This window comes from Oryx dammah, unplaced genomic scaffold (genome assembly GCF_014754425.2).
Source record: "Oryx dammah isolate SB20612 unplaced genomic scaffold, SCBI_Odam_1.1 HiC_scaffold_27, whole genome shotgun sequence".
Lineage (NCBI taxonomy): Eukaryota > Metazoa > Chordata > Mammalia > Artiodactyla > Bovidae > Oryx > Oryx dammah.
The window spans coordinates 19,613,160-19,629,588 of record NW_024070211.1 but is presented as its reverse complement, the minus strand read 5'-3'; the positions used below and the strand labels follow the sequence as shown (position 1 = coordinate 19,629,588).

The 16,429-nt window shown below is 40.5% G+C and overlaps 1 protein-coding gene across 2 annotated transcripts in view; it reads right to left on the bottom strand.

The window, feature by feature from the left end:
* Nucleotides 1–5,776: 5,776 nt before the first annotated feature.
* Nucleotides 5,777–16,429, bottom strand: part of LOC120854433 (SPHK1 interactor, AKAP domain containing) — a 198,163-nt gene continuing 187,510 nt past the window's right edge. For both annotated transcript variants that reach the window (XM_040228430.1, XM_040228431.1), the window contains one exon: nucleotides 5,777–7,679. In XM_040228430.1, the coding sequence (XP_040084364.1) occupies nucleotides 7,536–7,679 (144 nt within the window). In that variant the 3' untranslated portion in view covers nucleotides 5,777–7,535. The remainder of the gene's footprint in view (nucleotides 7,680–16,429) is intronic.

The following is a 16,429-nucleotide window of genomic DNA, read 5'->3' as shown; positions in this document are numbered from 1 at the left end:
TGCCAGGCTCCTCTGTCCATGGGGGTTCTCCAGGCAAGAATATTGGACTGGGTTGCCTGTTTTCTTCTCCAGCACAAGTAGTTATGACTTCTTGTTTTTTCAGAGCTGTGTATAAGAGTTCTATTTTAATTGATGCATTTTTGAATGGTGTTTTTTATTATGGTGAAAAACATGGAATTTACTGTCTTAACCATTGCAATTGGTGCATTTTTAATGACAAGCAATACATTTCATCTATTTTGAGTGGCAGGTGGTTAAAACTGTGATCACTGTTTTTCAACAAACCTGGATGAAGGAAAGAAAGTGAAAGTGATGGTTGCTCAGCTGTGTCCGGCTCTTTGTGACCCCATTGACTATACAGTACCTGGAATTTTCCAGGCCAGAATACTTGGGTAGCCTTTTCCTTCTTCACGGGATCTTCCCAACCCAGGGATTGAACCCAGGTCTCCTGCATTGCAGATGGATTCTTTACCAGCTGAGCCACAAGGGAAGCCCAAGAATACTCTTCCCAGCCCTGGAATCAGACCAGGGTCTCCTGCATTGCAGGCAGATTCTTTACGAACTGAGCTATCAGGGAAGCCCTAATGAAGGGCTTTCTAAGTGGCGCTAATGGTAGAGAATCTGCCTGTCAGTGAAGGAGACATAAGACGTGTAGGTCTGATTCCTGGGTTGGGAAGATGTACTAGAGGAGAGTATGGCAGCCCACTCTAGCATTCTTGCCTGGAGAATCCCATGGACAGAGGAGCCTGATGGGCTAGAGTCCATCAGGGTGGCAAGAGTCAGACTGGACTTAGCACTCCCTCAGATGAAAGAACAGATTCTCATGGCATGGTTGGGGGAGTAGCATCAGGCTCTCAATCCCTACGATTTGAAGAGAAACTAGAAGTTCTTGGAGCTGAATGGAAACCTCTTTCGGAACCATGGATTATTTTCCTGAGACACTGAATTCCACACAAGTGTTGGTATCATCTTTACATTTACATTTCTCTCTGCCAAATAGCAATCTGTAGAATGTTCTAGTTTGAACTGTTCTCATATATTGCCTTATCTGCCTCCTTTATTTGTTATGTGAACAAACAAAACAAAAAATGTTTCAGAAACATTTAGTCCTGTGCTGGAGGGTACATACAGCTGGGATTTAAGTTATTGATTTTTCTACTGTATCTTTGCACTTAAATTTTAGAAGGAGATCCTGATGTCAAATATGAGGAAAGAAGGAAATAAGTGAACTAATCTGATGAAGCTTTATTAGATATTTCTATGAGTTTCACAAAAATCCAATATGTGGTCTACTGTCTCTTTCACTGAAAATGTTGCTAGGTGTAAATTAACTGTCCTATTGTTTGAAACAGTCGGCAAGAGTAACCTTCACAGATGGAACGTGTGACAATGGAGGAGAATCCAGTACGCTGGAAACTAGAGACTCTCCTGGTGTCATCCGTCTTTATTCTATCTTAACAAATGGCAATTTGATTGGAAATTGCCAAAAGGAAAACAGTGCTTGCTCCTACTTTATCTGTGCCACATGCTACTGTTTGTGACCTGATAAGAGAGAAAAATGTTGCATGTGTATAAGTATTTGGACCAGGTGTTCAGCCCAGACACAACACAATCTGCTGTGAAACAATCTTTGCACCTGGGTTTTGTGGTGCTCAGAGCATCATGGTAGAATCTGGAGTCCTTGCTATATTCTGGACCAGACACAGGCAGAGCAGAGAGTAAAGCGGCAGATGGGACAGAATTCAACAAAGCAGAGGGAATCTCCCAAAGGCAAACAAATAATTGTTGATGTCAACTACAAATTGGCACTTGCCATATTCCTCTACAAGGATTAAATCATGTGCTGTTGTAGTTGTTGATTTTCAACACCCCCTGAAAGGAGTTCGGGTTGGAGACGAGAAATAAGGCACTACTGTGTTTTGGGAAAAACTGGCATAACAAGTCTTCAGATATGGTTAGGAGCTGATTTTATGAGCTCAATTCTTATAGCTCTTCATATATAGACAAGCACTGAAATCATGGTGACAATTGTTCCTTCTGATGAGCAGAAATCTGCAAAAATAGGTGCTTGATTGCATGTATTCCCCCTTCACCAAAATCACATGTAATACTGACCTTTCCTTCTGATTCTTTGGAGCAGTTCCTCAGAGCTATCTGAGGTACTATCTCCAGGCTATTGTCCTCATTTTGCCCCAAAATAAAACTTGACTCCCAACTTTCACATGCATTTTTTTAAGTCGGCATTGATAAGTTTTAATGAAAGGCTGTTTTTAGGTACAAAAGCAGAAGAAATGGGAAGGAGATATGAAACGGAGAAGTGAAACTATATGGGGCTTTGCAAGGGTATTTTTGAAGGGATTATTTCAGGAAAAGAAAAACTTAGGTGGTCAAAGGATTCTTACATCAGTAACAGTGGATTAGCATTTTGTTCATTTGTTTGAGCACAGAAAATCTTTACTGATAGGAAGGGAGGATCAAATGATTCTTCCCTTTGTCCATCTTATTCAGACCTAATCTGTACCAAACTGGCCTCTAAGTCTTGCTGATAATGTCCTGGATATCACTTAAATTCATCCCAGTACCACGAAGACATTCTCCTTTCTGTGACTGAATGTTCTAATGCAACTAAAAGACAAATATTTTTAGAAAGTTTCACTTACATAAGTAAAAAAGTAATTTTATACAAAGTCTTGAGACATTTAATATGTCAGGTCTCTGGAAAACTAAGGAGTACTTTAGAGTAAAATTGTGTTTCTGAAATTAATGGTTGACCATCACTAGATGTAAACCAGAGCCTCAATTATCCAAGGTCCATTAGCTTTATCAGTTCAATTCAACATCTACCATGGACAAGGCATGATGAGCAAGTCCATACATGAGTTAAGGATGGCTCCATCCTCAAGAAGCTTATAATCAGTGATGGAGACATAGATATTCAACTTATCATGCTAGAAGGCAGACTGAGATGGTTAACTTAGAAGGCCTTGGTACTCATACATACCTCTTCCTAAAAGAGGTCTGATTTCAGGTCTTGCCCTTGACTGGCTCCTAGGAGCTGAGCTCTGAGTCTTGGACCTATGGAAGCCCCCTTGTTCACAAGGACCCTCCAAATTTCCATTCTTGGTCTCATAAATCATTAGCTGAACTGTTTGTACCCACTGATTAACTAGAGGAATATACTTGTTAACCAAACTTTAGTTAAGTTTCTCAACTTTCTCCAGGCTCCTTAACTTTGACCCATCCTTGTTGGCAGGATCCAGTAGATACTGTCTCCTTAAAGAATCCCTCCTGAGAATAGACTGAGCCCAGCATAAAGCATTCTCTCATCTACTGCCCCATCATGACACCTGCACTGGCTCGTCTCATTCTCCACACCTGGCTCTTTCTAGTCCTTTTCTCTCTGAAATAAAACCTCTTTTTTGGCCCAGAACACTTGCAGATCTCACAGTTGGAGCGTTCTTACTTTGCAATAGCAATAGTCCCCCCTTCCTTTCCACTGTAACGGTCCCTTTCCCCTTCTTGTAGTAATCCTTTCACATAAAGTCACTCCTTACTAATGCCTAGAGTTTATTTTTATTTGACATCGTCCTCTGGCAGATGGAGAATTCTTTACATAAGCATATCCAAGCCTTTTTATTAGTGAATAAAATAAAATGCTCAGGTATCTCAATACTTTCTTTCTATAAAGCTAATAATTTTTGAGGTTGAATATGTTTTTATTTATGTGGGCTGGTGTTCACGGTGAGTGTTTTTTTTCAAACATAATTAACCTATAGAAAAAGAAAATGTTTTGTTTCATTAGTCTAAATATCTGAATAGTCAGCACACACACACACGCTGTCTCATACATAAATTAACCTGAATGAAATAATTTTGATTGTAAGAGCTGCATTATAAATTTTTTACCAAATATGGCTTTGCAGTTGGAAAGCATCAGACTGTAATTAAAATACTGATACAACTGTCTAGCTATTTATACACAATCTTTCCAGTTTTCAGTATCTTCCCTGGTGGCTCAGAGGTTAAAGCGTCTGCCTCCAATGTGGGAGACCTGGGTTTGATCCCTGGGTTGGAAGATCCCCTGGAGAAGGAAATGGCAATCCACTCCAGTATTCTTGCCTGGAGAATCCCATGGATGGAGAAGCCTAGTAGGTTACAGTCCACGGGGTTGCAAAGAGTCAGACACGACTGAGCGACTTCACCTTAACTCAGCTTATTGGGAAAACAGATTTCGTTTTAAAAAATTTTAGATCTTATTTCATTTACTAAAGTTATAAAAATAGCACATGCTCACAGCCAGAAGTATGGTACAGTGGTTAAGATTTACAGTCAGACTGCCTGTGCTCAAATTCTTCATAGTTGTGGGAGCTGGAAAAAATTAGCTCACCTCTTTCAGTCTTATCAGACCCCACTTTTGCCCCTCATTGTTTTAAGCATTGTACAGATCATTTAGGTTCTCTATATCTTAGCTTTCCACTTTTGGAAAATCATCATAAAAATGTCAACTAACAAAACTGTTGAGAAAAGTAGATATGTTATCCTTATTTTTAATTATCTGAATAATCTTTTTTTTCCCTTTGCTATATATCTGCATCACAATAAATTCTAAAGAGTTCAAAGAGCACCAGTCCATTTATCTCTAAGACTGCACATTTACCTCTAGCTTACTTGCTTCTAGGTTGGTTTAGTCCCAGGTCTGGAGATGCCTGGTTGCCATGCGCCTCTCTCTCTAGTCGCCGAGACTTACTGTAAAGGCCACAGCCCAGTCAGTCCTGGGAGGGTGTGGCGAAAGTGAAAAGTGAAAGTGAAGGTCACTCAGTCTTGTCCAACTCTTTGCGACCCCATGGACTAGACTGCGTGGAATTCTCCAGGCCAGAGCACTGGAGTGGGTAGCCTTTCCCTTCTCCAGAGGATCTTCTCAAAGCCTGTTTCTCAGGTTCCTACTGGGGTTCTCCAGACTAGGGGCTATACAGGGCCCTCCTTTACCCTAATGCCTCCTAAAGCCTCTGCTGCTAAGCTGCTAAGTCGCTTCAGTCGTGTCCGAGTCTGTGCGACCCCATAGACGGCAGCCCACCAGGCTCCCCCGTCCCTGGGATGCTCCAGGCAAGAACACTGGAGTGGGTTGCCATTTCCTTCTCCAAAGCATGAAAGTGAAAAGGGAAAGTGAAGTCACTCAGTCTTCTCCAACTCTTTGCGACCCCATGGACTGTCTAGTCCATGGAATCCTCCAGGCCAGAGCACTGGAGTGGGTAGCCTTCCCGTTCTCCAGGGGATCTTCCCAATGCCTATTTTCCAGGTTCCTACTGGGGTTCTCCAGACTAGGGGCTATACAGGGCCCTCCTTTACCCTCATGCCTCCTAGAGCCTCAGGCTCTGCCTTTTCAAGGCATTATTTACACCAAAGATCCTCAACCAATGGTGATTTTGCCCCCCAGGATCTACCTTTTTGGTTGTCATAACTGGGGGTAGATAGTCACCGACATCTGTAGGTAGAAGTCGGGAGAAGGGGCGCTACTAAACATCCAAAAACATGAAGGACAGTGTCCCCGCGCCCCTCAACAAAGAATTATCCAGCCTTACCTGTCAGTGGTGCTAAGCCTGAGAAGTGCAGGTTTATGTAAATACTACTGATCCCAACAATTTAGTCAAAGGATATCTGCTTATTCAAAAATTGAAAGTGGGACAGTGAAGTTGTATAACAGATAAATCTACCTTCATCCAGTCACACTGTGACTACTTTTCCTATGAGGCACTTAAGCTCTGGGAGAAAAAAAATGATCAACCGGTTGGCAACAAAAATTTATTGATTAGTTTGCAACTTTAGATACAACATATATTTCATCACATGGTTATAATTCAGGATTTGTGCTTTGTAGGATAAGTAAACATTGGAGCACAACGAAAGTTTACACACAAGATTACAATCTTCTGGGACTGTTTAGAAAATAAACATATCCTTTTCCATCTAGTATCACAAAGAACTTTCACTTTGAGAGGATGGATAAATGTTCAAGTTTGGTATCTGTATAACATGTCAATTAAATATATAACCCAAATTTGGACTATTTTTCTATAATAAATGCCTAATGAGTCCTGGAAAGGATTCTGGGAGTGGGTGGTAGGGAGGATGACTTCCAATAAAGTTTTTTTTTTTGACATTTCAAGAAATGTCAATTTCTTGTCAACGTGGATGACACAGAAAGCCGGCATCGATGGCGTGGGACTTTGTTCACATTTAAAATTACTTGACAATCTTAAAAATAGTGTAAAAGCATAGTATTTCAGGAAATCTTTAATAAACACTTCTTTGATTCAAGAAAATAAAAGCCAGTCTAGCTCATTTAGCTGAAGGGGAAAAAGACCTATTAGGGAGAAGTTAAATACCTTTATTTTTCAAAAAAGTAAATCTCTGTTTTTAAAATACTTCAATGTGACAATATTTTCTTTTTCAGAAATTAAATGCCAGTATCCTTAAATTAGGAAGTATATGATCCTAACTGGAAATGTCAAACCCTACATCCATCATTATAAAGGTCATCTGACTAGCAGGTCTGCCATATGGAAACCAACGTGTTTATAATGAAATCATAGGGCTCAAGTGTCAATATACAACTGAAAACAATAATCTCTTCATATTTTATGAACCTCTAAGGCTAACTTGATATATTATTTATGATAGTCTCTTCATAATTTACAATAGAAATGAAACTTTATATTTTATATAATTTAATATACAAGCAGACTTTCTCTCCAAAGACTCTCTTTAGCAGGAAAGCTTTCCCATAGAGTAAGAGTTCTGTAACCATGTCACACATGTAATAAACAGATGGAAATAAGACAATCTTCCACCTTTCTCTCTCTCAGCTGAACACCAAGAGTCCTTTGATTAGCTGGGAACTCAAGACATTGCTGGGGAGATATGAAATATTTATCAGCCGGCTAGAGTGAACAAATGAACTCACCTCTATAAGCAACACTGATATATCCTTGCATCTCTGTTAATATCCACTGATAATGGTCTAAAACTGAAAAGCTTTTATATCAAAATTTTGGAAATTTCTCACCTGTATCTTAAATATTTACCTGGGCTGATAGACCCTTTAATCTGCTCAAAAAAGTAAAATAAAGATGACTGCAGAGTTTATAAAATGATTTTGACCAGTGATGTTTTTTCCACTTGATTCACATAATTGGAGATATTACATGACATTTTATGTTATTGAAAATATGCAAGTGCAACTTCCTGGAGTTTAAGCCTAGCCCTAAGTTTTCCATTTGGGCCCATTACAATTTCTGTTTCTCCAGCCATTCTAACACAAGCTCTTTTAAACTCACCTACAGGTTGTGTTGATTTGTACAGACCTATATTTTGCTTTCCCTCGGATTTATTCCATGTGCAGCAGACTTGAGGAGCAGATTTTTTCCTGGCTCTGTTAATGTGATGTGATGTTTTGAGAAAGTGTAGAGCATTTAGAGCAAACCACTGTAATCTAAGCGGGAAAGAAGGATAGGGATACTCTGCAGGAGACCGCTGCCTTATCCCAGTTCCAAGAGCCAGTCAAAGAGACTCGGGGTCCCATCCCTCTGCTCCTCGTGTATCTTGCAGTACTGAACCACTGCGTGGAAGATATCCCCCACCTTCCAGGACTTCTGATGGACCAGCCGCACGACATCTAGAAACTAGAGAAAAGCACAGAGTCAGGACTCACATATCACAGAGGATCCTCAAAGTCATCTCATTCAACCATTCTACCAGAGCCAATGGCTCTCCAGGCTATTTTTGAACACCTCTAGTGGCAGGGAACTATATTTCAGGGCAGTCTACTTTCTTTGTAGACAGTCCAGATTATTAGAGGGTTCTTTCAACTGAACTGAGATTTTCCTCACAGCAGTTGCCATCCACCAATTTTGAGAGTCTACATGGAATTCTTCTTTCAACATCTTATCTTTTAGGTATTTGAAGAGTTCCCTCAGATCCACCTTTCTCTGGGTTAGACTCTGTCTAATGGTTCTGTATAGCATGGTCCCCAGTCCCTTCTATCAGCGTCACACACAATGTTTCATAGGATGTACCATTTAGGCCAAATAAATTGTATTAAAATTTGGGGTGCTGGAGAAGACTCTTGAGAGTCCCTTGAACCACAAGGAGATCAAACCAGTGAATCCTAAAGGAAATAAACTCCGAATATTTATTGGAAGGACCGATGTTGAAGCTCCAGGACAATACTTCGGCCACCTGATGTGAAAAGCCAACTCATCGGAAAAGACCCTGATGCTGGGAAAGCCTGAGGACAGGAGGAGAAGGGGGCGACAGAGGATGAGATGGTTAGATATCATCGTTGACTTAGCGAATATGAATCTGAGTAAACTCCAGGAGATAGTGAATGAAAGGAAAGCCTAGCGTGCTGCAGCGTGCTCGCAAAGAGTAGGGCATGACTTTAGCAACTGAACAACAAACTTTTGCGTAGTTTTACTTACTGGTTCCTCATTCCACTTTGAAAAGTTCCCTCCTCCTTCAACAAGTTTCAAGAGACACTGTCTTTCCATTGGAACAGGAAAAAGAAACATTGAGGAAACATCCTAGACTCATCACCTGGCTAATGGTATCATTTTTAGTTGGCCACAACTTAGAAAGTATCTGACTGCAGGTTGAGTTGGAGCACTGGAAGATGGGAAAATCATAGAGATGGTCCCCTTCATGAAACTGTAGTCTAAAGCTCAGCATGAAGTCCTCTCAAACTCCTTAGTCAGATACGTATAAAGGTAACAGCTATTAACCAAAACCTGTAGGAAGTACCTTTCAAGCATGTAACCTCATTTAATTCCATCAACAACCCTGCAAAGCAGGCATTTAAAGATGAAAAATTGTGAGTTTTGTGAGATGAAAAGTTGGCAGTAAGATGGTCTTCATTTTTTAATGTGGATCATTTTAAAAGTCTTTATCAAATTTGTCATGATACTGCTTCTGTTGTCTACATTTTGTCTTTTTGATCACAAGGTATGTGGGGTCTTATCCCCTTGACCAGAGATGGAACCCACACCCCCTGCATTGGAAAGTGTAGTCTTAACCACTGAACCACCAGGGAAGTCCCAGGATGCATGGTCTTCGGACACTGCAGCCCAAAGCTCTTTTTGCTACAGTACCCCATGCCTTTTGGGGGTAGGAGAATATGCTAAGTCAGCACAGTCATGTTCGACTCTTTGCAACCCCATGGACTGTAGCCTGCCAGGCTCCTCTCTCCATGGGATTTTCCAGGCAAGAAAACTGGAGTGGGTTGCTATTTCCTTCTCCAAGGTAGGATAACAAGACGCTATTATTTATTTGGAACACTGGGATAAAGGAAAGGCTGGGACTCTAGTCTCGTTTATTGAGGAAGAAAAATCTATTTCTTAAAAAGATGAGAGATGTGCTTTAGTTACTATTTCTTCAATGTTTCCTTCTAGAATTTCTTTGCCCTGCTCATTTCACATTTGCTCAGACTTTGAAGATGAGCCAGAAATTGGAATGCTAATTTTTTCTGATCTTCCCCCGCCCCCTTCAGTTTGAATTTGCTAATTCATTTCAATTACTGAGAAATTGTTTTCCAGAGAGCTACTATTAAATTATGTTTCTTCTTCCAGCTGCTGTGACAGCACCAGCTTCTGCAGTTACAGAAATCAGTGCTTTTTTGTACTCATTCGCCTTGTGTTGGCTTAATCAGAATAAAGCAATTTTCTAGGCTGGAAAATAAAATGCTTAACTTTTAATACATGGAAACATAAACATCATCTCAAAGAGTTTTAGGAAGATGCAAAAAGGGAGACCAGTGGGAAGCTGATGGCAACAGTATTATAGACTGTAATCTCCCTGGGAAAGGACACCATCTGAACTACCTCTCGCATTTATTTTTTTTTTTTTGGTTTTACCAGGTTTTTGTTGCTGCACGTGGGCTTTCTCTAGTTGAAGCGAGCAGGGGCTACTCTGTTGTAGTGAGAGGGCTTGTCATTGCAACAGCTTCTCTTGTTGGGGATCACGGGCTCTAGAGTACAGGCTCAGTAGTTATGGTGTACCAACTTAGTTGCTCTGCAATCTGTGGGATCTTCCCAGACCAGGGATTGAACCCATGTCCCCTGCATTGGCAGGCAGATTCTTAACCACTGAAAGTTAACCAGGGAAGTCCTTAATCACTGAATATTGGTAACATGAAAAAAACGTGAATGAACCGTTTGGCCAACCCAATATCTTGTGCCTGCACCTACTAGGGACTCAATAAATATTTGCAGAAGGCAGAACACCCAAATGTGAGTCAAATATATCAAATGCATTCAGAATGATCAATAAGACTACTTGAAATATGGAGTGACATCCAGAATCATTGAAGCTGAACCTTGTCTAAATATTCATTCTTGAGTTTTACATATTTGCACATACACCATTAAAAAATTACCAGGCACATCTTGGCACTGCTTACTCAATAATTTCCTACTGATAGGATGCTCCAAAAAATGAGTTAAGGGTGAGAATCTAAGCAAAGGCAGAGCCTGAACTGGTGCCATGGTAGTGGGTAAAGAGCAAAGTCAGAAATGGTCATGGGGCAGGGGTTTCATCATCTGTGACTGGGAGTGGGCATGCATGCTGTGGAGGTGGGGTGCCTGGGACCCCTCTTCACTGGTCATTACAACAGCCCTGGAAAGTTAGCTCCAATCAGCTCCATCAGGCTCAGTGACAGAATTTCAGACTGTTAGTTGTCCGGTATCCCTCACAATTCTGTTGAGCTTTCTGTCTGTCAGACTACTGAAATTTTAGAGAACTTAATCCTTTAGGTTAAGACTTTGCTCAGAACACAAATATTGTCAGAAAGAAGAACACTCTAGGTGGTTATTAGTAAATTCATGGAGCTGCATAAAAATATTTTTGTGAGCTGTTACTTGTATGTTGGTGTGTATGAAAGATACCAAGCATGCATGTTTTTCTATTGGACTAGGTGGCAAAAACATGCAGCCTCAGGAAAAAGGGGAGAAAGGCTCGGATGTCTTTTCATGATTTTGTTAATCAGACTTTTCCAGTTCTTACTGGAGAAAGGTGCTCCCAGTGCAGAAGGTTTGAACATCAAGTTTCTGAGGTCTCACTGAGAGAGGCTCATATTAATAATTCATCGACTTCTCATCAAGATTTTCCTCCTGGGTCTTCAGCGGTCTTAGACCAGACTTATCCCTTGAGGGTGTTTTCTCTTCTTTAGCATGTTTTATAAAGATGTAGTATAAAGTACAAAGAAATATAAACAGTCTCAGCACTTTTTTTTTCTTTCTGTACACTCTAGTTTTCTGGGCCACCATCTTATTCTCAACTTTAATCTCAGTCATTGCTTTGAGAGAGAATGAAAATTACAGAGCAGATATCAATATTGGCTACACTCTTCCCAGAAGGCTGTCTGCTTCAGACCTTTCTGGAAGGTGTTAGCTACTTTCCAATATTAGCTACTTTCCATCTATTTTGGGCCTGCTGAAGCAGGGTTTCCCACTGTGGTCTGTGATGATGACCACAGGCTGTTGTGAACTGACCCAAAATTGTCAAAATGTCCTACCAACTAGGATACTCTATCAGTAGTTTGTGAAATGGCCACATGCTAGAATCTGTCTCATGACTTCTAAAGTCAGGTTGATATCCCAATAAATTGGAAAAGGAAATGGAAACCCACTCCAGTATTCCTGCCCAGAATCCCCAGGGACAGCGGAGCCTGGTGGGCTACAGTCCACGGGGTTGCAAAGAGTTAGACACGACTAAACGGCTAAGCACATCCCAATAAAGTGATTTTTTTTTAAATTTATTTTTTATTTTACTTTACAATTCTGTATTGGTTTTGCCATACATTGACATGAATCCACCACGGGTGTACATGTGTTCCCAAACATGAACCCCCCCCTCCCAACCCCCTCCCCACAACATCTCTCTGGGTCATCCCCGCGTACCAGCCCCAAGCGTGCCATATCCTGCATCGGACATAGTAAAGTGATTTTTAAAAATAATCTGGTCCCACTAAATATAGCATGCTTTTAGTCGATGATGGATTCATCTCAGACATTAAGACCTTGAAACATCAGTGGGGTTGATGAGTAAGGAAGGTCTTACACTTTCTTTTCTTTCTTTATTTAAAAAAAAAAATTCTAGACAAAAATGAAGCTAAGATTGTAAATAAACCAGAAAAGGACACTTGCAGTTCATTACTACAGTCTTTAAAAACTGCGTTCTATTTAGCAGCTGTCCCTATATCTTCCACTGTGTCTGTCCACGCTATGGACTCGTTAATCAGCTTTAGGATGTCAGGGATCTGAGTTTTTCTTTCCAACACACTGACCAAAATAAACAATTTTCATTTTCTATCATTTCACAATTAATAACAATTAGTTTCCCTTCCTATGTATTATAGTTGCCATTTCCTTGAACAAATGTTTTGTTTTAGGAGGTTAGAAGAATTTACATCCTGTGATGGTATGTTGTAGACCTGTTTGAAGGAAAGTATCACATGGTAGGTACCTTTTATATTCTCAGATGCATTTACTCAATTAGATTACTCATTTATAAAATCATATGGTGGGACCTATGAGTTGTTGTTGTTTAGTTGCTAAGTTGTGTCTGACTCTTGGTGACCCCATGAACTATAGCCCCTCAGTCTCATTTGTCCGTGGGATTTTCCAGGCAAGAATATTGAAGTCGGTTGCCATTTCCCTCTCCAGGAGATTTTCCCGATCCAGGGATCGAAAGGAATCTATTGGAGCTGTTGCAAATTGTTAAGATTTTTTGGGAAACACTCAATGTAGATTTCTGAAAGCAGCTACCTTCTTTTGTACCAAGGCGGTCCATTTCATGAAGTCCAAGTGAGCTGGTCTTTATATTGCTCCCACAACTATGGCCTGTAGGAGTCGAGATTCTCAGCCTTGGCTGTACCCTGGGACTCCCCAGGGATCTTGAGAAAACCCCAAAGCCTGGTTCATCCCAAGAGAAGAGTTTGATTTGATTAGCTTGAGCATTGGGCATAAAAGCATCCCCCAGGTCATGGGGATGGGGCTCCCAGGATGGAATTCATGCCCTTCTGAGAAGATGAAGAGATACCAGAGCTGGCTCTCTGCCATGTGACAGCACAGAAAGGAAGCTGTCCCTCATCAGGAAATGTATCTACTGGCATTTTGATCTCACACTTTCTAGCCTCTAGAACTCTAAGAAATAAATGTCTGGTGTTCAAGCCACTGCCTATGTTATTTTATTAGAGAAGCTCGAGCTGACTAAGACAATATTTAATTCTTTATTTTTCCTTTGCCAGGTAGCGTTTTCAAAACTGAGACTTTAAGTGTAGTATTTGGGGAAAAGTTAACAGTAAATGCCATCAATATTTTCTCTCTCATTCTCTTTCCTCTACTTTGCTTGTGGAAAAGAGTAAGACATTAAAGGAGAAGCGAGTCTTCTTCTGACACCCACTTTCTTAGGAAGGTACGTATACATCTATTTCCTCTTAGGACATTCTGTTCTATGCACTGCCCTCAAGGGAAGGATGTAATTCCTCAAATGAGCTTAATGATGAGGAAGAAAATCTAAAATACAGTTTATAAATTCAATTCACAGTGATCTTGACATCAATTAAATTTAATCTACTTAATTCATGGAGAGGGAAAAATCATGAGAGCCATTTTTTTTAAAAAGGATATCAATTAACTAATTGTTCTGCTTTGTGGAGGCAATGTATTATTGTTCTCCAGCTCTTTTACTTCTATTTAAATTCAATAATCCGGGAACTGGAATGAGCTGATGACTGGCCTCATAGTAAATCAGTTACAACTGATGTCAAGGTCACTGTGAATTAAATTTATAAACTGTATTTTAGATTTTCAAGTGCTATGATTCTCAGCAATCTTTCCTTTGGAATTTAGCATACTTAAAAGCCACCTCAAATCCTGCCACTCCTTCAAGATATTTCTTATGGAAGTGTTAGTTTCTCAGTCATGTCTGACTCTTTGCAACTCCATGGACTGGAGCCCTCCAGGCTCCTCTGTCCATGGGATTCTCCAGGCAAGAATACTGCAGTGGGTTTCTATGCTTTTCTCCAGGGGATCTTCCCAATCCACGGATCGAACCCACATCTCTTAATGTTTCTTGCTTTGGCAGGTAGCTTCTTTACCACTAGAGCAACCTGGAAAGCCCATTTCTTATGGAAGGGAGTCTCAAACTTTAGTGTTCATCAGAATCATCATACTTGAACAAATATGTTAAAAATGCATATATCTAGGCCCCACTCTTAGAAAGGAAGCTCCAAGAAGGGGCCTAAGATGTGAGTTTTAAGTTAGTGTCCCAGGTGACTCTTTGCATTTGGCTCATGGTTTGCAGGGCATAAAGCACTGTTTCAGTGTGTTTCTCATCTTTCCTTATTCAGAATAAGCTCCCATTACATTTCAAGTTTGGTCTTTACAAGCTGAGCCTCCTTTGGTTTACCTTCTCCCTGCCCTGGGCCCTTCCTAACCTGGAATATGGACTCCCAAAGGGTAGAACATCTTGCCTCTTTTGTTCCCTGTGTCCCCAGAGCCTAGAACAACGTTGGCATGTTGTACATATTTGATAAACTTTTGATGAATGTCCTGAATGTATGATGTTCAAGTGCACCTAGCATTTTAATAATTAGATGGAACACTAAAAGAGAAAGCCTGAGAATAAAGGTGTCATTTACTGGAGAGGAGTGACAGTACTTTGGGTACCCAGAATGTTTGGAATTCATCTTTTGAATTGAAATAAGACTGAAGGTAGTTATAAGCTGATATTAGGTGTCCTTCCACTCCAAGGCCAAGTTCACAAGCAGTGGTGAGACAGATGAGATGCTTCTGTATTCAATCATGACATCTCTCAGAACTTGCTCAAACTCATGTCCATTGAGTCAGCGATGCCACCCAACCATCTCATCCTCTGTCGTCCCCTTCTCCTCTCGCCTTCAATTTTCCCCAGCATCAGGGTCTTTTCCAGTGAGTTGGCTCTTAGCATCAGGTGGCCAAAGTATTGAAGTTTCAGCTTCAGCATCAGTCCTTCCAATGAATATTCAGGACTGATTTCCTTTAGGATTGACTGGTTTGATTTTCTGGCAGTCCAAGGGACACTCAAGAGTTTTCTCCAACACCACAGTTCAAAAGCATCAATTCTTCAGTGCTCAGCTTTCTTTATGGTCTAACTCTCACATCCATACATGACTATTGGAAAAACCATAGCTTTGACTAGATGGATCTTTGTTGGCAAAGTAATGTCTCTGCTTTTTAATACTCTGTCTTGGTTTGTCAAAGATTTTATTCCAAGGAGTAAGTGTCTTTTAATATCATGGCTGCAGTCATCATCTGCAGTGATTTCGGAGAAAATAAAGTCTCTTGTTGTTTCCATTGTTTCCCCATCTATTTGCCAGGAAGTGATGGGACCAGATGCCATGATCTTAGTTTTTTGAATGTTGAGTTTTTAGCCGGAGTTTTCACTCTTCACTTTCACCTTCATCAAAAGGCTCTTTAGTTCTTCTTTGCTTTCTGCCATAAGGGTGTTGTCATCTGCACATCTGAGGTTATTGATACTTCTCCCGGCAATTTTGATTCTGGCTTGTGCTTCATCCAGCCTGCCATTACTCATGATGGCATTATAAGTTAAATAAGGAGGTGACAATATACAGCCTTGACGTACTCTTTTCCCAATTTGGAATCACTTTGTTGTTTCACGTCTGGTTCTAACTGTTGCTTCTTGACCTGCATACAGGTTTTTCAGGAGGCAGGTAAGATGGTCTGGTATTCCCATCTCTTTAAGAACTTTCCACAGTTGTGATCCACATAGTCAAAGGTTTTAGCATAGTAAATGAAGCAGAAGTAGATGTTTTTCTGGAATTCTCTTGCTTTTTCTATGATCCAACAGATGTTGACAATTTGATCTCTGGTTCCTCTGCCTTTTCTAAAACCAGCTTGAACATCTGGAAGTTCCTGGTTCACATACTATTGAAGCCTAGCTTAGAGAATTTTGAGCATTACTTTGCTAGATGAGTGCAATTGTGTGGTAGTTTGAGCATTCTTTGGCATTGCCCTTGTTTGGGATTGGAATGAAAACTGACCTTTTTCAGTCCTGTGGCCACTGCTGAGTTTTCCAAATTTGCTGACATATTGAGTACAGCACTTTAACAGAATTGTCTTTGGGGATTTGAAATAACTCAGCTGGAATTCCATCACCTCCACTAGCTTTGTTCATAGTGATGCTTCCTAAGGTCCACTTGACTTTTCACTTCAGGATGTCTGGCTCTAGGTGAGTGATCACACCTTCGTGGTTATCTGGGTCATTAAGATCCCTTTTGTACAGTTCTTCTGTGTATTCTTGCCACCTCTTCTTAATATCTTCTGCTTCTGTTAGGTCCATACCATTTCTGTCCTTTACTGTGCCCATCTTTGCATGA